This window comes from Girardinichthys multiradiatus, chromosome 2 (genome assembly GCF_021462225.1).
Source record: "Girardinichthys multiradiatus isolate DD_20200921_A chromosome 2, DD_fGirMul_XY1, whole genome shotgun sequence".
In the NCBI taxonomy this organism is placed as follows: domain Eukaryota; kingdom Metazoa; phylum Chordata; class Actinopteri; order Cyprinodontiformes; family Goodeidae; genus Girardinichthys; species Girardinichthys multiradiatus.
The window spans coordinates 42,317,868-42,345,866 of NC_061795.1; the positions used below are offsets into that span (position 1 = coordinate 42,317,868).

General features: G+C 39.9%; 2 protein-coding genes and 1 non-coding gene across 4 annotated transcripts; 2 read left to right on the forward strand and 1 right to left on the reverse strand.

Moving 5' to 3' along the window:
* Positions 1 to 1,227: 1,227 nt before the first annotated feature.
* Positions 1,228 to 15,075, reverse strand: fam169b (family with sequence similarity 169 member B). Its single transcript, XM_047352909.1, has 10 exons — positions 14,986 to 15,075; positions 12,589 to 12,720; positions 11,127 to 11,229; positions 10,959 to 11,044; positions 10,414 to 10,579; positions 9,057 to 9,239; positions 3,999 to 4,129; positions 1,683 to 3,626; positions 1,459 to 1,569; positions 1,228 to 1,348 (listed from the first exon to the last, which is right to left on the reverse strand). Exons 2-8 carry the CDS (start codon positions 12,715 to 12,717, stop codon positions 3,588 to 3,590), a joined length of 837 nt encoding a protein of 278 aa, XP_047208865.1. The 5' UTR covers positions 12,718 to 12,720; positions 14,986 to 15,075; the 3' UTR covers positions 1,228 to 1,348; positions 1,459 to 1,569; positions 1,683 to 3,587.
* On the forward strand, positions 13,819 to 27,634 carry ldhd (lactate dehydrogenase D). Of its 2 annotated transcripts, XM_047352898.1 has the most exons (11): positions 13,819 to 13,976; positions 18,815 to 18,927; positions 19,050 to 19,191; positions 19,381 to 19,522; positions 20,099 to 20,258; positions 20,334 to 20,533; positions 20,709 to 20,837; positions 21,071 to 21,198; positions 22,724 to 22,814; positions 24,332 to 24,443; positions 26,565 to 27,634. In XM_047352898.1, the coding sequence occupies exons 1-11, from the start codon at positions 13,884 to 13,886 to the stop codon at positions 26,740 to 26,742; spliced, it is 1,488 nt and encodes a 495-aa protein (XP_047208854.1). In that variant the 5' UTR covers positions 13,819 to 13,883; the 3' UTR covers positions 26,743 to 27,634. The 2 variants fall into 2 exon arrangements, with proteins under 2 accessions (XP_047208854.1, XP_047208845.1); XM_047352889.1 differs by having other exon boundaries at positions 20,099 to 20,533.
* Positions 14,367 to 14,437, forward strand: trnag-gcc. The gene has a single exon. It is a non-coding gene; the product is annotated as a tRNA-Gly (tRNA).
* Positions 27,635 to 27,999: the final 365 nt, after the last annotated feature.

Sequence of the window (27,999 nt, forward strand, 5' to 3'; positions counted from 1 at the left end):
CCAGTTAAGTCCCCCAAAGAAATGCACAGCTATTTATATGTTTGGACCAGTGGCGATTGCTCTAAGACCTAAAATGTCAAAAAATAAGTGATCAAATATATACTATTGTGTGTACATGTCATTGACTAAATATGCGCTACAACGCGCTCAACTTTTGTTCAGAATCAACTTCGACGCAGCTTTCCTCTCACTCATTCCCGCAGCTTCACAGTGCTTTAAACAGTGAGTTCAGTAGCGAAGCTAAAATGCTGGGCTTTGTCCCGTCCATCGGACGCTCAGCTTCTCTGGGGGTCTATGGGTCAGTGGGCTGGCCTCAACTGGCCCGGACGCTCAGCTTCTGCATGATGATTGGATGATCTGTCTGAGGCTGAACCCCTTTTTGATTGGCAACGAAATGAGCGAATCAGCGGTCTTGAAATTGAGCTTCCCCTCTTTTGAAAGACCAGCATCCTCCACTGGTTTGGTCATATTTCGGTACTCTTGAAGCCATCAATAGGTACGTATGAATGTTTTGCTTTGTAAGAAGTGGCATCAGATGACATCATAAGTAATTAGTATAATCAGCCAGCAGCCAGTTACCTGAGCATCTGACAGTAGTGATGTCAAAATGAGGCTTTTTGATGCATAGAATCATTTTTGAATCATTGTGTCATAAAGTGATTCACTACCCGAAGCTTCATTCAATTCCCTTGGGTGACATCTACTGGCAGCAGTGATTGTTGCACCAAATGAAGCCCTGCGAATGCGATGCACCTCTTGCGCAAATAATAGCACTTATGTATGTATATGTGCGTGTTGTACATATGTGTTTTTAGTAACCCATTAAAGATTCTGAGTAATTAGCTTATGAAAAAATAATAATTTAAAAACAATGTGAACTGTAGGGGATTACAGATGAAAAATAGCCATTAGGCTAATTCTGGCTTCTTTAACCTGAGTTGTCATTTGTTTTATGAAAATCCACTGTCCCATTTTAAATAAATAACTAAAAATAAATAAATAAATGAAGTGAAGATTTTTGATTTGTCATTCATATTTTCTCTGGGAGTGTGCTTGGTGTACTGAGTGTTTTTGGACATTGTACTTGGTGTAATAAAGAGGGTGCATGTGTTACTTCAGGTGTTTTTATTCAAGAAAAGTAATTTCTGCACAGTTGAAGGGCTCAAACGTTTTCTTTTTTTGAGACAATTTCTCCAGCTTCGGAAAATACTCTTTCACAGGGAACAGGGGAGGCTGGTGTGACTAGGAACTGTTTGGCTGGGTGGTTTAGGTTTGGATACAGTGAAAGGCTGGGAGTCCTTCACTAGGAAGTCCACAAGAGCTTCATCAAGCTCTTGCTTCCTGGATCCTAAAAAAAATAAAGAAAGAAAATAATAAAGACAAGTAACTTCATTTTAACTTACAAACATTTAATTGTCATTCTTTCTAATTCTGCATGTATATCTATGTTATGCTGACCTTGATTGGTGGCAGGAGGCTGTTCTCGTGTTTGGCTCTATAATGCCTCAGCATTGATGACGTATTATTATTATTATACGTCATCAGCTGCGGGCAAAGAAAACACTGCACCTACAAAACCAAGATAACAACCCGTTACTGCACCTCTTGCATAACATGATACCATGACTATAACACTACTGCATAGCATAGGCTTTCTAATAAACACTTTGAATGTACATTACCTTATTAGGTGGCAACAAATTGAAATAGTCCCACACTTGGGAACGCTTCCTAGATGGTTGCTCCATGACAGAATAATCCACCAAAACTCCGAATATCCAGAAAGGAGACCTGTTCGTAACGTATATGTGTAGAACGGGGATGTGAACCGGGGTTTGAGAGCATCTTAAATACACTGAATCGCGCCAGATGTTTGAAACTCCGCCAGTCAACTCGAAGCAGTCAGCTGACTCGGTCTGAATGAAGCAGTGAAGTGGTTCACACGTCATAGGGGACGTCACATGACGCAAGCTCCGGCCCACTGCTTCACCATAACTACCCTGTCGAGTTTGAAGCGTGCTTTGAAGCCTCGGTGTTAGAGGTAACATCACTACCTGACAGTCAGTAGACACATAGACTGTCATTGACAACACTGAAAACGTTTAAAAGAGGTTTAATTGTGGATAAGCATCACGGTAGGGGGTCGAATTGTTAAAATTCAATGATGGAAAAACAAAAGTTCACCAGAAATTTATACTAAATGTTTCTGCCGTGGTCAGGTTTTCAAAATATGGAAGATGTGAAAACCATGGCAAAACACGATCTGTTAGTAAATAATTTCAAAGAAAACCAAGAAATAGTAAATAAAAAAATAAAACAAACCAAAAAATTATATGCAGCAAAAAGCTACATTGCTACTTTTTCTTGCTATTGTTCTTTTTTTGATTACAAGATAGGTTACTTACAGTACCTGTAAATAAGAAACAGATGCTGTATTTTGTTTTGACTGACTACTTCGATTTATTTCCTTGCCAATTCAAACTTAGTTTTGTACCTAAGCATTGCCATTTTATACCCACAAACAATAATTTTTTACAAATGTACCAGCAGTCAAACATGGTGGTGGTAGTATAATGATCTGGGGCTGCTTTGTTTCTTCAGGGCAACTATAAGTTGCTTTCTAGCAGAAAATCATGAAGGAAAATATCCAGCCATCAGAATGTGCCCAGTCATGCATAAAATCTCGAGTCACTAACTCTGAAGCAATCTCTTATCCTAAGAAAGCATTTGGTGACAGTGAACAGAAACCCCTCCAAAACCTCCAGCTGAAAGAACCAGGTTTGGAATGAGTGACCCTCTGCTGGGACAGGAAGGAGAAACAAAACCACCAAGACACTAAGCTAAGGGTTCATTTTTCTGAGACATAAAAACAATGAAAATGGCAGCAGCTCCAGCGACTGTCCTAACTATCAAAGGAACACAACTAAATGTTCAACCCAAGAGTTCTTGGAAAAAATGAGTCAACAAAATGTTAACTTTGTCCATCTTTTCTATATCAGTGTGGAACAAAAGACTGATTAAAACAATGTATTCAAAAATAAATCAGTTTCTCATCCTATGGAAAAATTGGACAAGTATTAAAGTACAGTAATGCTATTTTTTATGTTTTTTGTACGTATCCAGATCTGAAAAATACAATATTCAAATTTACAATACAAATTGCAATACAAAATCACATTACAAAACACATTAAAATTGATCATTTTTATACTTGCAAGCCCTTTCATACTCACATCACACAAACAACAGCATAAACAGTTCTTTCTGGACTCTGATGTTTCACAATGAATTCAGTTTGTGTTTTTACTCTTTGACGGATGTTCTTCTGGCTCTTTTGGGCCTTTTTTGCATTTCTTCTGGGCTTTCTCTGCTGTACTTCCTTGATGAAGCCTCCTTTAATTTCAAACTTTCTTCCACAATTCGGGGCCTGCTGGGAGCTTTAAAATCCAGAACATCAGCGTGGGCTGCAGAGCAACATCCTGTCCTGGAGATCTCATTGCTCTGGGAGTACCCTCCTTGGTTCACATCACAGAGTGGAGGAGAGGCTGTTACCAGGGGAGCACTCGAGTTACAGGTGCTAACTGAGGTCAGGGCAGCTCCACCAATTTGTGGATGGTTAGAAACAGCTTTAAAAACAAAGCTGTGAGTTATTTCAAATACATTTTCATTTTGTTTTTATCACGAACCCCTCCAATCATTGCTCATAATCAGCTCATGCAAAACTTTTACGTTTAGAAACAATGGAGTTTTCTATACTCATTTATGGATCCCATGATAATAAACTCATTCTGCCCCTGATTCATCTCCTTCCCAGTGATCCCCGAGTTCTTGTTCATGTGATTCCTGGAAGATCTTTACGAAGATAACCTCTTTGTGCCACTACCCGTACAATATAATCTCACTGTACATTTGAGAGAAATCTAACTTTTAATTTGAGTACGTTCGTTCAGTGGGTAAGATTAAGGTATTCTTGTTTAACACACAATCCCTGGTGCCACCTGCTCAGATGTGTAGCGACCAAGCTGGATGTTGAGCCAGATGTTTCTTCTTTGATTCCAGTCCCCTGGAGCTTCCACCTCATACAGACGCTCCCGATGCTCCTCATGCTGCTGCAGGAACCTCTTGATCACTGAGCACACATTGTTCACAAAAAACAATTTAAATCAAGTCTAATGTTCTGCATGAGGCTCCAAAACATATGCAGTTTATTTTACTTGTTTTTGTTTTTCTCTATGCTCTTTTTGTTAGTTTTTTCACACCTCACTTCTGTTAAAGGAAACATTGTAACAGCACATTTCCTACAGGTTTCCCAGTTAGATAATCATGACCTCATCACCCTGCAGAATTATCCACACATGCGTGTTTGATTACATCAATAAGGCAGGACTTTCCAGAAACTGCTGCAAATGCATCCTGGATTAACCTGTGATCTAGACGTGGGACAGGAACAGACGTGGGTCATTTTAGAACAATGGATGACTGAATCTGTTTTACCTGCAGATAAAAAAGCGAAGCAAGTAGAACACGAGGCTCAGTCAGTACACTGATGGTGTTTTGACAGAAGTGGTAAACAAAAGGAATACTGAATCTCCATGTGTGGTAATAGTTGAAAGGAATAATTCAACTGGGAATGTTTCACCTGCCAGAAACCATCTAGAGTTAAAAAGTGTAAACTGACTCGGCTCTTCATATGGCCAGTGAGAGGCCATTAAAGCTTCTGACTATGAACTCTAAGCTATTAAGCATAAGGCGCAAAACATAAGAAGTTAAGCACAGCCTGAGAGTGATTGATCTCACATTAATAGACCAGTCATGAAACCAAGGGGATCTCCAGAAAGTTTTTAACAGGGGCCCCATATGGGGGCCACTGATAAATCATGAGTTTTATGATACTGTTGTCACAAACAGTGGTGTTGTCTCCCTTTTGCTCCTAATTTTTCCTCTCAGTGCCTTTTCTTGCCACAACTCATTGATTTTCACCAGCCTCCTGACCCCCAAATGGTTACTTAGGTCAGCAGAACCCATATTCACAAATATTCTCAGTCCTTTCAGAGAGCTCCTTAGCCTAAAAATTCCTGCCAAGGATTCTCGTCTTCAGAGTGATTCGGTTTGCTGAGCTACTCTGACCTAGGATACAACAGAAATTCCTATCTAAGTAAGGAGATGTGGTTGACCCCGTTGCTAGGTGTGACACTGTCCTTTAAGAGCTGTGATTAGTTGTTGCAAAAAAACAAAAAGAAAACAAATGTGCTCCTAGAAATCAATCGAAACAATTTAACTGATAGAATTGAAACTGGTTTCTGAAATGTGTAAATCATGATGTGAAACTTTTAAAATTTAATTAATTGTCACACAGCATCACAATGTTTGGTACCTTATTTACATGCTCGTCATTATTTTGATTTGGCTATTGTAATCTTTACCTGTCAGCATTTTACTGTGATCACCTTCTTGTATAAAGAAGTTTGATTTGGCAAAATGACCAAAACAAAATGCAGAACAAAAGCTGGAGAAAACCAAACTGAACAGAGGAGCAGAGCCTGCTGGTGGAGGAGAGGAGTGTTCAAAGGTAGATTTTGTCCTGGAATCACGGTGCAAACAAACAGGCATTCCCAGCAGATCAATGCATTGTTCTTTCTGGTTTCAGCACCAGCCTGGAATGTGAGCAGCTCTGGTACCTGTTGTATTCAGAAGCTAGAGAGAAGAAAGCAGCACAACAGAGAACTTCTCCATAGACTCCCCACGTTATAGATGACATCATCATGTACAGTACAGCAAATACTTCTTCACATCATTTACATCTTCCTTCTATGTATACATTGCTTAGATTATTGTACTTTATCTTGTCTAGAGTTTATATAGATTTAGATATAGATATATATAGATTTTTCCGGATTTTTCCAGTTTTTGCCCAATTTTCATTTTTCAAAGCCTTTTACAATCAGTAAATATTTAAATATTTCTGTAGTATATTGTATGTAATTTTGTTTACTTTTTATTCATGATTATTATTCAATATTGTTTCTTATTGTTTCTAATATTGTTATTAGCCAGTGTACTTCAGTCTGTGGAGGAGAACGCCCAGTCAAGGACTGCTCCAAGATATGCCTGGCCAAAGTTTATCCTAAAGGTGGAAATCACAAAGCCATAAAGACTTATGTTATCATAGATGAGCAGAGTAATAGATCTCTGGGGCACTGTACTTTCTTCGATAAGTTTGGTGTTCAAGGTCTAGCTGCTTCTTACTCACTAAAGACTTGCTCTGGAATGTCTGAAAATATGGGAAGAATAGCTACAGGCTTCTATATAGAGTCAATGGACCATAAACCAGTTCAGCTATTACCAAGTCTGTTAGAGTGTAACGAGATACCAGACAACAGAGCAGAAATTCAAACACCAAGTGCTGCTCTTCATCATGAACACCTCAAACCAGTCGCTCACCTCATTCCAGACCTCGAGCCCGACGTCCCTATTATGCTTCTATTAGGACGTTACATCATCAGACTTCATCATAAGGTACACAAATACAGGGGTTGGACAATGAAACTGAAACACCTGTCATTTTAGTGTGGGAGGTTTCATGGCTTAATTGGACCAGCCTGGTAGCCAGTCTTCATTGATTGCACATTGCACCAGTAAGAGCAGAGTGTGAAGGTTCAATTAGCAGGGTAAGAGCACAGTTTTGCTCAAAATATTGAAATGCACACAACATTATGGGTGACATACCAGAGTTCAAAAGAGGACAAATTGTTGGTGCTTCTTCTTGCTGGCGCATCTGTGACCAAGACAGCAAGTCTTTGTGATGTATCAAGAGCCACGGTATCCAGGGTAATGTCAGCATACCACCAAGAAGGACGAACCACATCCAACAGGATTTAACTGTGGACGCAAGAGGAAGCTGTCTGAAAGGGATGTTCGGGTGTTAACTCGGATTGTATCCAAAAAACATAAAACCACGGCTGCCCAAATCACGGCAGAATTAAATGTGCACCTCAACTCTCCTGTTTCCACCAGAACTGTCCGTCAGGAGCTCCACAGGGTCAATATACACGGCCGGGCTGCTATAGCCAAACCTTTGGTCACTCATGCCAATGCCAAACAACGGTTTCAATGGTGCAAGGAGCGCAAATCTTGGGCTGTGGACAATGTGAAACATGTATTGTTCTCTGATAAGTCCACCTTTACTGTTTTCCCCACATCTGGGAGAGTTACGGTGTGGAGAAACCCCAAAGAAGCGTACCACCCAGACTGTTGCATGCCCAGAATGAAGCATGGGGGTGGATCAGTGATGGTTTGGGCTGCCATATCATGGCATTCCCTTGGCCCAATACTTGTGCTAGATGGGCGCGTCACTGCCAAGGACTACCGAACCATTTTTGAGGACCATGTGCATCCAATGGTTCAAACATTGTATCCTGAAGGCGGTGCCGTGTATCAGGATGACAATGCAACAATACACACAGCAAGACTGGTGAAAGATTGGTTTGATGAACATGAAAGTGAAGTTGAACATCTCCCATGGCCTGAACAGTCACCAGATCTAAATATTATTGAGCCACTTTGGGGTGTTTTGGAGGAGCGAGTCAGGAAACGTTTTCCTCCACCAGTATCACGTAGTGACCTGGCCACTATCCTGGAAGAAGAATGGCTTAAAATCCCTCTGACCACTGTGCAGGACTTGTATATGTCATTCCCAAGACGAATTGATGCTGTATTGGCCGCAAAAGGAGGCCCTACACCATACTAATAAATTATTGTGGTCTAAAACCAGTTGTTTCAGTTTCATTGTCCAACCCCTGTACATCAATGGCCCTCCAGAAGCTCCTTATGTTTACATGATGTTTGATGACTGACATTAATCCGCATGCATCTGGTTCCATGCTTCGTCTTTCATGGTATCGTCTGTATGTATACTGTTTATTCTTTACTTAAGTCTAATTCTATCATTATACTTTGCATTGTCAGATACGCTTATTCAGTAACCTTTACAGATTATTGAAGCCATATATTTAGAGTGCTTTCATAGTTTTTCTTGCCTTTAAAGTATATTCACAATGTTAACGTAGGTTATGTTACACTAGTGAAACAGTGTATGCGGAAGATTACAATAGTATATGTTGTAACTGTATTTTGTCATATTTTATTTCAGTTTCACACTTTCTACATTATTTAACTGTGGACAAAGAGCAATGGTCTTCAGAGTCTTAATGGAAGAAAAGTGTTGAACCTTACCGCCAGTTCCTCTTCTGCCTGGCGTGAAGTAGGAAAGACAGTACAGTTTCTATTATTTATTTAACCTTCTTTACTAGAGGTGCACCTTTACCCTGTCCTGCTGCTGAAACCATTTAATGGTATGATAAAGTTTATCTTATCTATATATTAATAATTGTATGATTGATATATAAGTTTATTTGTTCATTTATTCGACTGTTTAGAGGGTGGATCCCTGCACAATTGAGCCGGTAGCATTCTATTAATTTACCGTTGTTCATTGTATGCAGAATATCTCTCCTTTCTCTCGGCTTTTTCACCATCTTCTCTGCTTAAGACACTCTTAGGCTCACTAAAAGTCCTTCTCACTACTCTTAACATGTGTTCACGTTAGGAGCTCTCTTAAGGCCTACAGTGCTTTGTGAATAACTTTTTTCTTACCGAGGGAAAATTCTAAGAAAAATCTTTGAATTTGTGGAATTCAAATATTTTTCTTAGCATGAGGTCAGTAGTCTTTGAATTCTTTGTGAATACGGGCTCTGGTGTTCATCATTAATGTATAATCAACAGGGTGAGTAAAATTTTAAGACTAGCATTTCAAATTAAAAGCATGCAAATAAACTAGATAAAACACAAACGTGCAACAACTACACTGTTTCATCCTGGGGCAATAGCATGCACGTCCAAACATTTCCAAGTAACCTTGAATGTAGCCAGTAAAATAAGTGAAGATCCCATTAAATATACAGTTTGTCTGCCTAACATGGCTACAAAACTGACAACATTCTCCCCCAAAACGCAAAGAATGGAAGGAAAGGATTTATATTAGAAACAAACATGCCGACCTAACGCCATGCTGGATGATAACGGAGAGCTGACCCCGAGGACGTACTCTGAGGAGAACGAGGAGCAGAAGTCATGCAGAATCTGAAGGCCAAAGCCTCTCCTCCTGCAGCTTCTCCTCACCAGCACAGTGTCCAGAACAGGCAGCAGGTAGCAGCGGCTGCTCCAGTTGTCGCATAGTCTGCCTGAAACAGCCCAGGAAGGAGAGTTAACTTGACCACAGGTCGTCACATTTCAGTGGAGCATTTCAAGATTTTTGATGCTTCAAGCAGAATAACACGCTTAAAAATATGGTTTAGGTCAAAGTATATCCATGTGTTGGAATGGTCTAGACTGAAATTGAATCTGTGACAACATTTGACAACTGATGTTCACGAACGCTCTCCATCCAGTCTGACTGAGCTTGAGCTATTTTGAAAAGAAGACTGGGCAGAAATTATAGTCACCAGAAATGCAAAGCTGGTAGAGACATATATTTAAAAACTTGTGGTTTCAAATGCAACAAATGTTGGTTCTTCAATGTATTGATTCAGAGAGACTGAATACAACTTCCATCCATCCATCCATCCATCCATCCATCCATCCATTGGCTTCCGCTTATCCGGGGTCGGGTCGCGGGGGCAGCAGCCTAAGCAGAGAGACCCAGACTTCCCCTGCGGAGGAAACTCATTTCGGCCACTTGTATCCGTGAACTCGGTCTTTCAGTCATGAGCCAAAGCTCATGACCATAGATGAGGGTAGGAACGTAGATCGACCGGTAAATCATGAGCTTTGCTTTTTGACTCAGCTCTCTCCTTACCACAACAGACCGGTACAGCGCCCGCATCACTGCTGACACAGCACCAATCCGTCTATCAATTTCCCGTTCCATTTTTCCCTCATTTGTGAACAAGACCCCAAGATACTTGATCTCCTCCACTTGAGGCAGGACCTCCCCCCTGACCCGGAGAATGCACTCTACCCTTTTCCGGCTCAAGACCATGGCCTCGCACTACTTTACGTTGGGCTATCAGATAAAGTTGAAATTTGTTGTTGTAACATGACAGTAGTGCAAGGGGTATAAATGCTTTTTTACTCAGTACCAGCCTAGTACTTTACCAGTTTGAGAGAAGCAGTTTTAGAAAGGCCGAAGAACCATTTATCAGGTCCACTTAAGCAGGGTAGCTGGTTGCTTGGAAGTCTAATAAGAGGTGGTTGAAAACATTAGCAGAGTGCTGTATCTTTAAATTATAGATGCCGTTTTCCCTCCTGTTTGGACTTTTGTAAATTCACCAGCTGAAAAAATGGAAATCCTCTTTTAAGGTTAGCAGGAATTGCTTAATTAATGCAAACCGACGGATCTTTCTCCACCTACCCCACCTTTGTGTTTGACGGTGTAGAAGCCGACTGCCTGGCCGTCTTTCCACAGCAATTTGCAGTTTGCTGTGGGTGGGTGCAGAGAGAACAACACCTCTCCATGTGACTGAGGCCTCTCCACCACCTGACTGAGCAGAAACACGATCAGCCTCTCCATAATCGACTGCACCTGCAGACGGATGGAGCAACTTAGTTTTTGCAGAGACACAAATGTGTTTCTCTAGTAAATGGAAGCGCAATTATTGCAATTGAACAATTTTTAAACTTTTTTATTAGCAAATATAAAAACTGTCACAAGGCAGGTAGAGGACACTGCAAACATGTGGAAGAAGGTGCATCAGCCTGAATACACAATCTTCATGGTGAAACATGGTGGTGGCAGCATCATGTTATGGGAGGTTTTGGGATGTCTGGTTAGGGTTGATGGAAGGGTGGATGGAGGTTAACTTTACTGCAAGTGAAAAATGTGCTGAAAGTCTGTAGATGTGCTGTTCTTTCAGGTGCAAAAACAATGATGTCTTGACAGATTCTGGCATTATCTTACTCACCGGCTGCAAGCCATGTCTAGATTTACTGGAGGTTCGCAGCACGTCGTCCAATTCCCACCACTGATTATGCAGGTATAAAGCCAAGACTACAAGGTAACAACAAAGAGGCAAGAGTTAGGTTCTGTCTTATATGGCAGTTTTGGTGAAAAACTGTGTTTAGCTCCATACCTTGTGTTTGATCATGTGTAGGATGAAGCGCCAGCACAGTACAGGCTGGGTGGTGGTCCTCAAACAGCTGGAACTGGCTGATGTTGGCTGGTATTATGGCAATCTGGGCAAAGAAAAGATAACAATAAGGGCAATTTGTATAAAAACGATGTCTAAGTGTAACATTTTGTACCTAAAGCATGAAGGATAAAGCTCTGACTAATACTTGTCTTTAGAGTTTTTAATTATCATTATATACTATTGCAGCTCCTCTGGCTCTTCTGGGAGTTTGAATTATTTTGGGCATGGGTCCAACATTCCTATATAGCAGCTGACAGGATGGAGCCTGGCAATGCACCATTTGAAATTCCTACTTGAATTGAGATCCAGATTATTTTATAATCATTTCATGATTTGTTTTTCCTGCAGAAACGCTGGAAGGCTCTATGCTCGGTAGACCGATGCATTATTCTCTCCAAGTATGACTTCACCATCACCAACCTTACTTTGGACTGTTGGAGAAAGAATCCCCCAATGCTTTAGCCTTAGAGATAAAGGTCGCCATCTGGAGCTCCTTTTCTGCCATGCAGTCTGACATCATCAATGGCCGTGGAAATGTACATGTTTTTGTTAGTTTGGCTTTTCGAGATGTAAAACCTATTCTCCTCAAAAGGACTCTTAGAGTTTAGTAACAGCATTTGACATGTGCTCTGTCAGTTTGTTTTTCAATTGTTTGCTGTTGTTTTTTCTATTTTCAAGGCTTTGGATTATCTGTCTTATCATTTCTGCCTAATAATAATGAAAAAACCTGTTGTGTGTCATATGTGACCATTTCTTAAAAAATATTGTGTAATAATAATAAATACAATGATGATAATAATAATAATTATTATTATTATGGTTTGACAGGGAAAAACTGTGGCGACTGTGGTTCATTAGGAAGAGTAGTCATCTTGCAATCAGAAGGTTGTGCGTTCAATTCCAGCTTACTTCTGCTATATGTTGATGTGCCCCTGGGCAAGGCACTTAACCTGAAGTTGCCTACCAATCTGCGTATCGGTGTATAAATGTGTGAGTGTAAGTGAGTGCGTTTGGGTGAATGTGGCTCTAGTGTAAAGCGCTTGGAGGGGTCAGTATGACTGGAAAGGTGCTATATAAGTTCAGTCCATTTAGCATAACACTATTTAATAAATCTTATTGTCAATCAGTCTTGTTGATTTTAAATGTAATGTAAAAATAATCATTTATATTTTTTCATAATTACATATATTTTTTATTGTTGATCATTGTTCCTTTTTGTTGTTGCTTTGTTATTTTTTAATTCACTTTAAAAAAATTCAAGATAACAGTCTGAACGTTATATAAAAGTGAGTAATTAATAAGTTAATAATAAATATGTAATGCAAATTAAAAAATATATTTGAGATAAACTATATTTGAATGAAATGCTATTAATGACAGGAATAAAAAGATCTGGTCGTACCTTTTTTGACGTCAGTAATGAGCCAAACCACTTATTGTTGGAAGGTGTTGCGTTCAGTGAAGCCATGTAATTTTCAGATGCGGACGTCAGCTCTATGTGGTCCACAGATGGCAGATCAATAGGATACATGGCCTTTACAGCGGGGAAATAAGACAGTGTCAGGTGACAGCTAACATTTACTGTTCATGTCATGTAATGTCATAAAATACAAACATTCATTGGGATGTGGGCATTTTGGCCTATTTTCTAACATATTTAAAGCTGAAACGTTTGATAAAGCTCAGCCTCTAACATGTTTTTGTCCTTTGTTTTATCAACACTGAAATCTCTATTAAAGGCAGATAATGTTGATCTGAAAGTCACATCAGAGATCTATCCTCAGAAATAATGTCAGGTCACAAATTCTCAGTTATCATATTTGCGTTTAGTGGTTGTAGTGTCTCTTACAGAAGGTCGTGATTTGTAGGTGTTTTGTTGACTGGTTTTCGAACCAAATAAAACCCGAAATGTTCCCAGAAAATAGCCGTTCGTCTTACATCAGATCATAACAGATCTTCTCAGCCAACGATCGCGAATATTTATAAGTATTCAGTAACATTTACGCTGACATGAGGTTTGAGCTCTACCTGTACTGTCTTTGGATAAGTAGCCTAAACTTTGATCCCACCTCTGTGTCCTTCATCCTTGATCTACAGCGCCATCTACCGACAAGAAGTACAAATATGGGATCTTCAAAATAAAAGGAGAAACCTTTTTTTTCTCCTGACTTTATTTGAAAAATAAATTATAATAAAAAATTATATAAAGAGGTCAAAACTTTTTGAATTTTCGCAATTCCTCATACATTTGATTTGGGATTCTTTAGATAAATAACTTCTTACCAGTCGAGACTACAAACTAAATTTGGCTGTACTAGATTGTAGCAAGGATACAATTGGAAGACATTTGCGTTTGTTTCTGTCCATATGACTGACAGACTGATTTGTATACAGCATTACTTCATGACTGATTTTGGACTGCACCTGGATGTCTTGTAAAGTAATTGAGATCGAGCAGGATAAATAAACTGCACAGACCATAAAAACTATGGATTAGTCTAAACATGTTTTAGGTTTAGACGTATTGATTTGTGTCGTAGGGTTCAATGAGACAAAAACAGCAATCGAGATGGGACGCAAGGTCTGACGCCTGCTTTATTTTATTTTGAAAATGACTTAGCGGAAGTTCTTCGATGTGCTGTTTATTATTGGGCACTTCACGAATCAGGCAACAGTGTTCGACAGCTCAGGTAAACAATGTTGCTCGGTTTGACACCGAGCCGAAGGCTGCTGTCTGTCCGGCGGAGCCTCATTCAGTGTCGCAGCGTTAGCTCAGAAAACACCGCCAGGGTAAGTTGGCCCAGTTTGTCAGAAGGTCGAGTGCAAAGTGAAAGCAGAGGAAATGAAAGGTTATTACGCGCATTCGGAGTCAGGCTAAAAACAGAAACATAACTATCCAGTTCATTTAATGCATTCGTTTTTAGTGTGTAAACGTTGAAATTTCACATATCACATAATAGCGGCTGCTTTCATTTTTGAGTCTCTATTTTCTGGAACTGTTTAGACAACTTATCGTAACTTTGTCTTGACTTCAAACATTTAACAGAGTCAATAATTTCCAGCATGCAGCTTCTTAACATGAGAAATAGTGTTACGGCACTGATGGTGTTAAGGAATCTGATCCGGTCCAGTGATTGGCGGTAACAGTGATGACGTGACCCGTTGACGTAGCTTTTCGAGGCATTGGTGGTTCAGTGGTAGAATTCTCGCCTGCCACGCGGGAGGCCCGGGTTCGATTCCCGGCCAATGCATCACTGTTTTCTTTGAATGTATTGGAATAATGTGACATTTACTGGGTGAATGTTAATTTTTAAGCAGGTATATTTAAGCAGGAATATTTTTCCCTGCAATTCGAGCCTTCCACGTTTGGTTTGCTAAAATATCGTCTGTGCGTCTGCCCATGTTGTATGACTTATACACTCCTTAAATCACTCTGTCCTTATCAAATTCCTTTATTGCACTAGAGTAACTTTAGATTTAAAAATGTTAAACATTGCCAACTTCAATGATTGTAAAATACCATTCGAATGCAGTAAAAACCAAATTTAAAGAAACTACAAGTGTTTTTTGAGCCTGGAGTTGTGAGTTAGGTTTCGGCACTTTTTTTCAGGACAGCTTTTTGGTCAATGAGTTTTGCCTGAATGCACCATCACATAGTTGCTGTAGGTGCGCAGCCATAAAAAATGTTGCAAAAGTGCAGCTTTTTTTAAGTAGTCAGAAGCACAGATGATGTTACCGCATTAACTTTAGAATGTGACTGACATTTTTAGTACATTGCAGAATGAATGATGTTGCATACCTTAAGACCAAGCTGGCTACTTTTGTTTCCTGACGCTGCCTGAATTCCTGGACAGACAAAACTAGGCCTGGGTTTGATTCCCGGCCAATGCAGCAGCTGTTTTGGGGTTTTTTAAGGGACAGAGTTACTATAATTGTGTGGCCTAGGCTTCGCATTTCATTTGGAAATTTAGAAATCTAACGATCAGCTGAGACCAATCGTAATTTTGTCTGAACTGAAAGCCAATCAAGAATATCATTTTTCCCCTGGCTTTGCGAATGTCTGTAGTTTCACTGGTAACTCCAAGTGAATTTCTTATGGTTGATGTCAGGGACATGTGCTGAGATAGATTGAGGTCAACTTTATGATGAAGGATCGTTTGTTCGTGTGAATGATAAATCATCTTTAAACTCCAGGGTTAATTGTGGAGTACCACAGTGTTCTTTACTTGGGCCAATTCTCTTTACTATATATATGCTTCCAATAGGTCAAATTATCAGGCAGCATAGGATAAATTTTCTCTGTTACGCTGGTGATACTCAGCTTTACTTATCCATAAATCCTGATGAACCCAACCAGTTAGATAGACTACAAGCATGTCTTGAAGACATAAAAACTTGGATGACTTTAAATTTTCTGCTTCTAAATTCAGACAAAACAGAAGTGGTCGTCTGAAGTTGTAAATCCCATATTAAACAGGTTTCTAGGATTTCCTTCTTTCATCTCCGGAACATTGCCAAAATTAGAAATATCTTATCCAGGAGTGACGCTGAAAAACTAGTCCATGCATTTGTTACTTCAAGGCTGGACTATTGTAATTCTTTACTATCAGGATTTCCACAAAATGCAGTTAAAAGCCTTCAGCTGATTCAAAATGCTGCAGCAAGAGTTCTGATGAAAATTAAAAAGAGAGATCATATTTCCCCTACTTTAGCTTCCCTTCATTGGCTCCCTGTTAAGTTCAGAATAGAATTTAAAATTCTCCTCCTCACATATAAAGCCCTTAATGATCTAGCTCCATCATACATCAGAGATCTGATGGTTCCATATGTTCCTAACAGAGCACTTCGTTCTCAGACTGCAGGTTTACTGGTGGTTCCTAGAGTCTCTAGAAGTAGAATGGGAGGCAGATCCTTTAGTTATCAGGCTCCTCTCCTGTGGAACCAGCTCCCAGTTTTAGTCCGTGAGGCAGACACCCTGTCTACTTTTAAGGCTAGGCTTAAAACTTTCCTTTTTGATAAAGCTTATACAGGTCCTTCTCAAAATATTAGCATATTGTGATAAAGTTCATTATTTTCCATAATGTCATGATGAAAATGTAACATTCATATATTTTAGATTTATTGCACACTAACTGAAATATTTCAGGTCTTTTATTGTCTTAATATGGATGATTTTGGCATACAGCTCATGAAAACCCAAAATTCCTATCTCACAAAATTAGCATATCATTAAAAGGGTCTCTAAACGAGCTATGAACCTAATCATCTGAATCAACGAGTTAACTCTAAACACCTGCAAAAGATTCCTGAGGCCTTTAAAACTCCCAGCCTGGTTCATCACTCAAAACCCCAATCATGGGTAAGACTGCCGACCTGACTGCTGTCCAGAAGGCCACTATTGACACCCTCAAGCAAGAGGGTAAGACACAGAAAGACATTTCTGAACAAATAGGCTGTTCCCAGAGTGCTGTATCAAGGCACCTCAGTGGGAAGTCTGTGGGAAGGAAAAAGTGTGGCAGAAAACGCTGCACAACGAGAAGAGGTGACCGGACCCTGAGGAAGATTGTGGAGAAGGGCCGATTCCAGACCTTGGGGGACCTGCGGAAGCAGTGGACTGAGTCTGGAGTAGAAACATCCAGAGCCACCGTGCACAGGCGTGTGCAGGAAATGGGCTACAGGTGCCGCATTCCCCAGACCTGGGCTACAGAGAAGCAGCACTGGACTGTTGCTCAGTGGTCCAAAGTACTTTTTTCGGATGAAAGCAAATTCTGCATGTCATTCGGAAATCAAGGTGCCAGAGTCTGGAGGAAGACTGGGGAGAAGGAAATGCCAAAATGCCAGAAGTCCAGTGTCAAGTACCCACAGTCAGTGATGGTCTGGGTGCCGTGTCAGCTGCTGGTGTTGGTCCACTGTGTTTTATCAAGGGCAGGGTCAATGCAGCTAGCTATCAGGAGATTTTGGAGCACTTCATGCTTCCATCTGCTGAAAAGCTTTATGGAGATGATGATTTCATTTTTCAGCACGACCTGGCACCTGCTCACAGTGCCAAAACCACTGGTAAATGGTTTACTGACCATGGTATCACTGTGCTCAATTGGCCTGCCAACTCTCCTGACCTGAACCCCATAGAGAATCTGTGGGATATTGTGAAGAGAACGTTGAGAGACTCAAGACCCAACACTCTGGATGAGCTAAAGGCCGCTATCGAAGCATCCTGGGCCTCCATAAGACCTCAGCAGTGCCACAGGCTGATTGCCTCCATGCCACGCCGCATTGAAGCAGTCATTTCTGCCAAAGGATTCTCGACCAAGTATTGAGTGTATAACTGTACATGATTATTTGAAGGTTGACGTTTTTTTGTATTAAAAACACTTTTCTTTTATTGGTCGGATGAAATATGCTAATTTTGTGAGATAGGAATTTTGGGTTTTCATGAGCTGTATGCCACAATCATCCATATTAAGACAATAAAAGACCTGAAATATTTCAGTTAGTGTGCAATGAATCTAAAATATATGAATGTTAAATTTTCATCATGACATTATGGAAAATAATGAACTTTATCACAATATGCTAATATTTTGAGAAGGACCTGTAGTTAGAGTGGCTTAGGTTATCTTGAGCTATCTTCCTTGAATTGAATTATATTGTAGGTTATTATAAATAAAACAATAAAATCAAATTCATTATTTGGTTGCGCTGGATGCATTCAAGTCCAGTAAATGATCAACACTGTCCCAACCAATCTGTGTCTGAGAATACATGGATTTTGGCCAGTCTTGATGGGTATTAAGAGGGCCTGGACTCACTACAGAACCTTTTATAAAACTCATTTGGGTTGACTAAATACTAACCATAAATATAAGAACCACTTAGTGCCATACAGTTCTATAAAAATAAAGTGCCCATTAGAGTTTTATTTTGTTTTGCTTTTGTCTGTCAGGCATACATTTCTTTCAAAACATTTAACAAACTTTAATGTCAGGAAAGATAACACGAGTAAAAACAATTTACGAGGACAAAATAATTTCAGTTTTGAAATTATTTTTTTTTATTAAGGAAAGAAGCTAACAAAATTTACCTGGCAAACGTTTTACATCATATTGGAGGAACTTTTGCCCACTTTTCTTTGCAAAATAGCCTTAATTCAGCCACAACAAAAGAAACTGTGAGGGTGGAAATACTTTTTCACAGCACTGTACATTGAATTAACAACTGGTTTTGTTGGTACTGGTGTTAAACGTAGGTTATGCTCCAGTTATTGTACATCAGCTGCATGGGTCATATGTCAGAAAGTGTGTAGTTTAGAGCCATATTTGTTTAGTTTTTACTCTTTATTGCATTATTGAACTGTTTAAAGTTAGAGGTCCTTCTCAATAAATTAGAAAATCATCAAAAAGTTAATTTATTTCAGTAATTAAATTCAGAAAATCAAACATGTGTATATATTCATTACACACAGTGATGTATTTTAGCTTTTATTTCTTTTTATTTTGTTGATTATAACTTACAGCTAAAAAGAACCTAAAACTCAGTTTCATCAGTATATAAGACCAATTAAAGAAAATATTTTTTAAACACAGACATGAGGGCCCATTGTAAAATACTGTATGTGTGTGTTTGTGCAGAAGGCTGCTGTGGACAGGGTTCTCTCTGCATTCAGGTCCATTTGTGGCGAGGACTGCGTCTCTCTGGGCGAAGCCATCCGAGAGCAACATGGCAAAGATGAATCTGTACACAAGTCAGTCGTTCTCTGTTTACTAAACCAACTTTAGTTTTACGAGCACTAGTTTTAAAAATCACGCATCCTTTTCAGTAAAGTTTTGCGAACAACGAAAATAATCTTGTTTTGCGTCTGTGCAGATGTCGGCCCCCAGATGTGGTGGTGTTCCCACGCTGTGTGGAGGAGGTCAGCTCTCTAGCCAAAGTCTGCCACGACCACAACCTTCCTATTATCCCATTTGGCACTGGGACTGGTTTGGAGGGAGGGGTTGGTGCTGTGAAGGTGAAAGAATATCTCTTCTAAATTTGTGGCATGAAGGCATCTCTAAAAAAATCTGCATATTTAGTTGTGTTTTGGTTTTAATCATTGAATGCATAGCTATGTTTGAGAGAAATAAATGGAAAAATCCTAAAGTGCCTCTTCTGGGTAAAAAAAAAAAAATCTCTGCTATGTATCTCTGTAATTCCTTAGGGTGGCGTGTGCTTCAGTTTAAGGAACATGGAACAGATCCTGGACCTTCACCAAGAGGACTTTGATGTGACCGTTGAGCCTGGTGTGACCCGGAAAACCCTTAATGCCTACCTACGAGACACGGGCCTCTGGTTCCCTGTAGGTCAGTCACGCAGTCCCCCAGTTTATACTCTGTTCTTGCGAGGATTACCCACAATTTAAATGATAACTTTGTGATTAAATTGTAACTTCTGGTTGGGTGTACGCAGTTGGTGGTTGGTAGTAAGGCTCTTTGAAATATTAAAGTTTCCTTGACAGTGTGTCAAAATTTATTAAATTTATTCTCAGGCAGTCAGTTGATTCCTAAATATAGAAAGAAAAAAAAAACACAATGAGACTGTGATGTCACAGCAAAAGTAATATATCCTGCCCTAACGCAGTTAAAAACTGAATTCCCCACCCTTCATCGCGATACATAGGCACAATTCATGTCAGTCCATCAAAGCAACACATATTTAAAAAAATTACAGTACTTGATGTTTCACAAAATCTCCTTCTATTTCTTAACATTTAGACCTGCACAGTGGAATCGGTTATGTGCGGTATGTAATGTTGAATTTGAACTACTTCAGAACCTGGTGGAGGTCAGATCAAATGCATTCAGCAATCTAACAAATAAACTTGTCACTGGCAAACTAGCAGTCTCGCTGTCTTATTTGTTTTTGTTTGTTTGTTTCAGATCCTGGAGCTGATGCTTCCCTGTGTGGCATGGCTGCCACTAGTGCTTCGGGGACCAATGCTGTGCGTTATGGGACAATGAGAGAAAACGTCATGAACCTAGAGGTGGTTTTGTCCAATGGAACTGTTATACATACAGCTGGGAAAGGCAGACGTCCCAGGTATAGTATCAGCCATCAAATACACTCTGTAGCTTTGCCTGTTGTGATTTTATTGTCCTATTATTTCTTTTGCAGGAAAACCTCTGCAGGATACAACTTGACTAACTTGTTTGTGGGCTCAGAGGGCACGTTGGGGATTATTACCAAGACTACGTTACGGCTGTATGGCATCCCAGAGTCCATGGTGTCGGCTGTCTGCTCTTTTCCCTCAGTCCAGGCTGCTGTAGACAGCACCGTGCAGATCCTACAGGCTGGAGTCCCCATTGCACGTATTGGTAAGGAAAGAACAAGGAATCAGCAAATTGAAAATTGTGTTTTGGTCTACATCTACAAAATGAAAAACTACTCAAATAATGATTGTTAAATGTCAATGATCAAATTCAAAATCTAACCCATTCTTTCTGGTATTCCTCTCCTCAACCTGTTTCCACTGTGTGTTTGTGCTTTTAGAGTTTCTGGATGATGTTATGATTGATGCGTGCAACAAGTTCAGCTCCCTGTCCTACCCCGTCACCCCGACTCTGTTCCTGGAGTTCCATGGGTCAGAACGCAGCCTGGAAGAACAAGTCGCCACAGCTGGTGTGTGAGAGTCTAGTGAATAAGAAACATTTTCTCTAACATTTGCTCTTAGTTTGTAAGTTCTTGCTGCTTCAAAGGTCTCAGAGTGGCTGTAGTGACTGAAATACTAAGACTACTTATTTCTTCATATTTGGGTAATAAGAATAGTACCTAGCTAATGTAAATTACATGATTAAAAATCAGGAGTCAAACAGCAAAACAAACACTTACAGTCTGCCTGTTTGTTTTTGTAGAGGAGATTACACAGAGTAATGAAGGGTCAGACTTTCAGTGGGCCCAAGATGCTGAAACAAGGAACCGGCTGTGGAAAGCTCGCCGTGATGCCTGGTATGCTGCACAGGCACTTAGGCCGGGCTGCAAGGTAAAACTAATCAGGACACTGAAAAATGCGGCACTGCACATGCAAACGCCAAAAATATTATGAAGTGGGTTTGGTTTCATTGTACTGGAATTTCAAGACCAAGAAAAGAAGATTTGATAACAGACAGTGAGCTACTTCACCAGAATGTCCAACTGAAAACACTTAACCGTTTTGTTTTCATCCCTGTCTGTAGATAATGCATAGACATGGATGGGTCATTCTACAGAAAAGGGACCCAAACGTCCCTGAAATTTGTTTAAAGAATACTGGAAGTTATTTTATAACATTAATTAGCTTGTAAACTTGATGAATCTTCAACAAGTTCACTTTAATCAAGTTTATCATTTCATATTTTATATATTTCCTTGAAGAGGTTACATTTAATCAAAGCAATGGTAATGTATTTTCTCATTCCATTCTTAAAAGATAAAACATTAGTAGTGAGAGATTCATTTCTTGATATTAACAGTGAAACAAATATTGAGGCAAATATTCAGTTTTTTTCCTAGTTTTCCTAGAAATTCATGACTTTTAAAAAACACTTCATGAAATTATTTACATCTTAATTGTACTTTTTCCTTTGTCTTATTGCAAGAAATTATTTTTAAAAATTACATTAGTCATAAAACACTAACAAATACACCACTGGTGTAAAATATTCATTTTAGACATTTAATATGTTTAATTATATTATTTCTGGTTCTAAGAGTGCAATTTGACAATTTTTCTACATTTTATTGAACTAGTACTGGTTTCTCTCTGAGAGAACCTTTTAGGCATAATTTCAGATTATAATCATGTAAATATAAGTCATTGTTTTTGTCATTATATGTCATTGTACCATAGACTTTGTTTTTCAGGTGCACTTAATTTTTTTCCAACAAAAGGAGATACCAGTACTGTTTCTGAAATGGTAAAAATCACTTAATTAATGTAAAAACAAAATCATCCCAAATGTTATCAACATTGTGATATGATATATGTAACACAATTTTAGGTATCATATGTTTTTTTTGAAAATATTTGAATATGGGCAATTTTATTATTAACGATTTCAATGTTCATTTCTTCCTTTCTTGTAGAATTAAACATAAATGGGAAAGAGGTTTGACTAAACCTTACTCTTATTGGATTGACTGGTGGATTTTGATGAACTTGTCATTTTGACTGTTAAACAAAACTATTATTTAAAAAGTGTTTTGTTTAATGATATTTGCAACAGTCTATATCAATGGAATATAAACAGTATTCGGATTGTTAAGTGAAATTTAAAGATGTACAGACCTGGTAAAGTAAGGGACTAGAGGTTTCTTCTTTTTTGTAGGATGACCCAGGTACCTCATTGACTGCTGCCACTCTTTGCACATTATTTACCATATCTGCAGCAAACTGTTACCACTTCGGGGCATTTATGTGCCTCCCTTTATTAATGGTTTACATTTTTGAAGATAGCAGCAGTCAGCTGCTTAAAGCCATTCCAATACCGTGACCTTATTGTCACTGTAAGTGTGTGTGTTTTTTGAAGGCTTACTCAACCGATGTGTGCGTCCCTCTGTCGCGACTTCCTCAGATTATCGTGGAGACAAAGAAAGACCTGCTTGAGAGCAGGCTGACTGGTGAGTGAAGGACATGGGGAAGAACCACTGGTGTTTTAATGGTTTTGGTAATGCACACCTTTAAAGTGTGGCATGCATATTTACTAAGCCCTATATACTCTAATGCCCTAAATTAAATCCAATGCACAAAAATGCATTCACAGGTGTCTTAATCACTCAAAAGATTCCACGTCTGTAATTTAGTCTCATTGTAACAAACAACATCGTGAAGACCAAAGAACTCACCAGATGGGTTGGGGAGAAAGTTCTGGAGAAGTTTGAAGCAGGGTTAGGTTATAAAACAGTATCTCAAACTTTGAACATCTCACAGAGCTCTGTTCACTCCGTTTTCTGAAGATGGAGAGCTTGGCACAGTTGCAAACCTACCAACACTTGGCCGTCCACCTAAACAGGAGAAGGAGCCAAGACCATGCCGTAAAATCTTAGTTTCCATACTATGACAGTCCATGTTTTTAAAAAATGTTTCCAATATTTTCAAACAGCAAAACATATCTTTTTTTTTTATAAAGGAGAAAAAAAGTAGGATGCCCCTGTTTTATGCTTTAAACAGTCAGTAAAAACTCTGCACTTCCTCTAGAAACTTAGAAGGCGGATGAAGCCATAACTGTTTTGAAAACTCTGTTATACCTTGATACCCGTAATAGACCCATGTCTTGGGGTGGCAGCATCATACTATGGGGATGGGTAATCCTTCTGCAAAATCATGAGACTGGGGCAGAGGTTCACCTTCCAGCTGTACAACAACCTCAAACATACAACCAGAGCTATAATGGAATGACTTGGATCAAAGCATATTCATATGTCAGAATGGCCTAGTCAAAGTCCAGATTTACATTTAATAAAAGGATGTTTACAGAAGCTCTCTAAATTGACAAACTGGCTGAGCTTTAGCTATTTTGCAAAGAATGGGCTACAACTGTTCATCTCTCTGGAAAGCTGTTAAAGACGTACACCCAAAAGACTAATTTTGGAAAAAGCCTGTTATACAAAATACTGACCCAGGGGGGACTGAATACATATACACTCCACGCTTTTTAGATTTTTTGTTGTAAAAAATAAATGGTTTAAAACTTGTGTATCATTTTCTTTCCACTTCACACTTAAGGTGACAATATGTGAAAAAGTTCCAAGTGATATGAATACTTTTTACAAGGCACTGTATGCATACAGTTACATTCATGGCTAGACATATTACGTTTTAGATATCAGGTTTTCAGTTATACAGACCTTATCCAACCATTCCTCCATTATATGCATTTAGAACCTCAATGTTCAAAAAGTTTGTCTTCAAACAACCCTGTTTAATCTGCTTACTGATCCTCTGGTTGGAACTCAAAGATGCTGATAACATTTAATATTCTTTTATAGGTAAATATGTATTGTGCCAAATGGGTCTCTGAGAAATGAGCGTAATAAAATGAATAATGGGAAATCCATTTCAAATAAAATGTATGTACATAAGAAATCCACTATGCCTTTTCCGCTTAATGGAAATAAATAAATATATTGTGTTTCAGGTCCAATTGCAGGTCATGTTGGTGATGGCAACTTCCACTGTCTGATGGTCGTGGACCCAAATGATCCCGACGAGCTGCATCGGGTCCACCTGTTCACAGAGAGGCTGGCCAGGTAACGTTCTCTGAGGGCTAAACCAAACCTTACAAACATGTCTGCAAACAGTGGTGGTCAGAAGTAAAGAAGTTTGAGTTTATTGTGGATTTAACATACAGACTCCAAAAAAAAGATAAGCCTCCAAAAAAAAGATAAGCATGACAAATTTAGATTTACGCAAGTTGAAAAAGATTTTTGGGAAATTTCTAAACAATTGCAGATTCCAAGATTATCAGTCCAAACAACTGTGCAAAAGTACAAGTTATTCAGATGTACTCAGGTTTGAAAGAAGACCAGAACTGTTAACCTCAGGTGAAAGAATGTTGGTTGGTTTGTTCAGAACCAACTGGGGAACCACCAAGCCTCTAGTCTGTTATTAACTAGTAGAAAATTGATAACCCGTGTCACTGTTCACAGTGAACCCAGTTACTGACTGAGACAGAAAGCCCTTGCTCCAAGCTTGTTTGAGATGTGCTGCTACACACATGGACAGACCAAACGCCTTCTGGAGAAAAGATTTAGACAAAGACAAGATGAGACAAAGATTGAAAAGTTCAGGTATACAAACCTAAGAAAATAGGCTGTCAAGCATGGCGTTGGTAGCACCAAGTTGTGGGCCTGTTTCACTGCCAGTGGTACTGGTGCATTGAACAGTTTATGGATTAATGAAGGAGAACTACCTGCAAGCTTTTCAACTTAACCTCACATAAACAGCAAATTGCATCATTTTGTAAAATAAAATTTTTACCCATACACGTCTTCCGCTTCATCCGGGTCGCGGGGGCAGCAGACTCAGCATACCCAGACATCCCTCTCTCCAGCTCCTCCGGGGGGAGGTTCGTCCTTCTTGGTGGTATGCTGACATTACCCTGGATACCGTGGCTCTTGATACATCACAAAGACTTGCTGTCTTGGTCACAGATGCGCCAGCAAGACGTGCACCAACAATTTGTCATCTTTTGAACTCTGGTATGTCACCCATAATGTTGTTCGTTCGTCGTCTTCCGCTTATCCAGGACCGGGTCGCGGGGGCAGCAGACTCAGCAGAGACGCCCAGACGTCCCTCTCTCCAGACACCTCCTCCAGTTCCTCCAGGGGAGCCCAAGGCGTTCCCAGGCCAGCCGAGAGACATAGTCCCTCCAGCGTGTCCTGGGCCGTCCCCTGGACCTCCTCCCGGTGGGACGTGCCTGGAACACCTCCTGAGGAAGGCGTCCAGGAGGCATCCGGTATAGATGTCCGAGCCACCTCAACTGGCTCCTCTCAATGTGGAGGAGCAGCGGCTCTACTCCGAGCTCCTCCCGGATGGCCGAGCTCCTCACCCTATCTCTAAGGGAGTGCCCGGCCACCCTACGGAGGAAGCTCATTTCAGCCGCTTGTATCCGGGATCTTGTTCTTTCGGTCATGACCCAAAGTTCATGGCCATAGGTGAGGGTAGGAACATAGACCGACCGGTAAATCGAGAGCTTCGCTTTTCGTCTCAGCTCTCTCTTAACCAGAACGGACCGGCACAGCGCCCCCATTACAGCGGCAGCCGCACCGATCCGTCTGTTGATGTCCCGCTCCATTTTTCCTCACTTGGGAACTAGACCCCGAGATACTTAAACTCCTCCACTTGAGGCAGGAACTCCCATCCAACCTGAAGAGGACAGGCCACCCTTTTCCGGTTGAGAACCATGGCCTCGGACTTGGAGGAGCTGATCTTCCTCTCAGCCGCTTCACACTCGGCTGCGAACCGCCCCAGCGCATGCTGTAGGTCTTGGCTTTAGGGGGGCCAGCAGGACCACGTCATCTGCAAAAAGAAGAGATGAAATCCACTGGTCCCCAAACCAGACCCCCTCCGGCCCTTGGCTGCGTCTAGAAATCCTGTCCATAAAAGTTATGAACAGGACCGGTGACAAAGGGCAGCCCTGCCGGAGTCAAACATGCACCGGGAACAGGTCCGACTTAGTGCCGGCAATGCCAACCAAACTCCTGCTCCGCTTTTACAGAGAACGGATGGCCCCTAATAAAGGGCCCCCGACTCTGTACTCCTAGAGCATCATTTAAAAAGTTAATTTATATAATTTATTTTTCTTCTCCATATTATCAGTGGGGCATTAATATGTGTAAATCTCTGAGCTTCTCTTCGTTTTTCTGCAGGCGAGCATTAGCCATGGACGGTACCTGCACTGGAGAGCATGGAGTGGGTTTAGGAAAGAGAACGCTGCTTTGTGAAGAGGTGGGACCTCTGGCCATCCAGGTCATGCAGGGGCTCAAGGACAGTCTTGACCCAAAGAACTTGATGAATCCTGGGAAAGTCCTAAAAGGAGAGTTATAAATTGAACACTCTATGCTGAGATTAGAGCATGACAGGAGATTGGAGTGAAACTCTGTTTGGTTGTCGGTGTAGTTGTGCATCAGAAATACAATTCAATGAAAACATAAAGGTTTATTTCCATCATGCTTTCTGCTGAATGCCAGGGCACCTGGAAAACATAATCTAGCCGCTATTTTCAGTTTTAATTACTTGAAATTGTGTAAATGTGACACAAAATGATTTTGTGTTTAACTTGAATGTATTAATGTTACTGAAGACATCCAGTTAAAGCCATACCAGTGTATGTAACATACATACAGCATTGTAATAATTTACATTATTACATTTGTGAATTCTTCATTTAATTTCTTAAAGTGTTAAAATGCTTTTAAGCATTAAATTTTGTCAATTCTCACCAAAGCTTGAAGTTTTCACAATATGTTTGTGTTTGCCAAATTGAAATTTGTATCTGCATGTTTGCATATAGGAAACACAGATGAACACAAATCTTATAAAAAAACAAAACAAAAAAAGAAAATTATTGAGGAAAGTATTTTAAAACAATAAGAGGTGTTGATGTTTGATTGAAAAAGCCAGTGGAATGATTCTTCGTTCAGTCATTCAATTCAAAAAGTGAAACTGATTAGAATCAGCTTTATTGACCAAGACTGTGTTCACAAACAAGGAATTTGATTTTGGTTTTAAGCGCACACAGCATACAGACATAGTATACAAGTATACAGAGCGCAAAAAGAGTATAATTCATTATATAGATTCATTACACACAGTGATGTACTTCAAGCTGTTATTTCTCTTAATTTTGATGATTATGGCTTATAGCTAATGAAAAGCCAGAATGCATCTCTCAAAGAATGTGAATATAACAGCAATAAAACAGATTTTAACACAGAAATGTCAACCTACTGAAATGTATGCACATGTACTGTACAGCAAGGCCTTCTTTTGAATGAACTACTGCATCAGTGTGGCATGACATGGAGGTGATCAGCCTGTGGTACTGCTTAAGTGTTCAGGAAGCCCAGGTTGCTTTGATAGCAGCCTTCAGGTCATCTACATTGTTGGGTTTGGGGTCACTCATCTTCCTCTTGACAGTAGGGTTTGGGTCAGGCCAGTTTGCTGGTCAATCAAGCACAGTAACATCATGATCATTTAAGGAGGTATTGGTAGCTTTGGCAGTATGAAATCAGCATCTCCATAAAGCTTGTAAGCAGAGGGAAGTATGACGCACTTTAAAACCTCCTAGTAGAATGCTGCTCT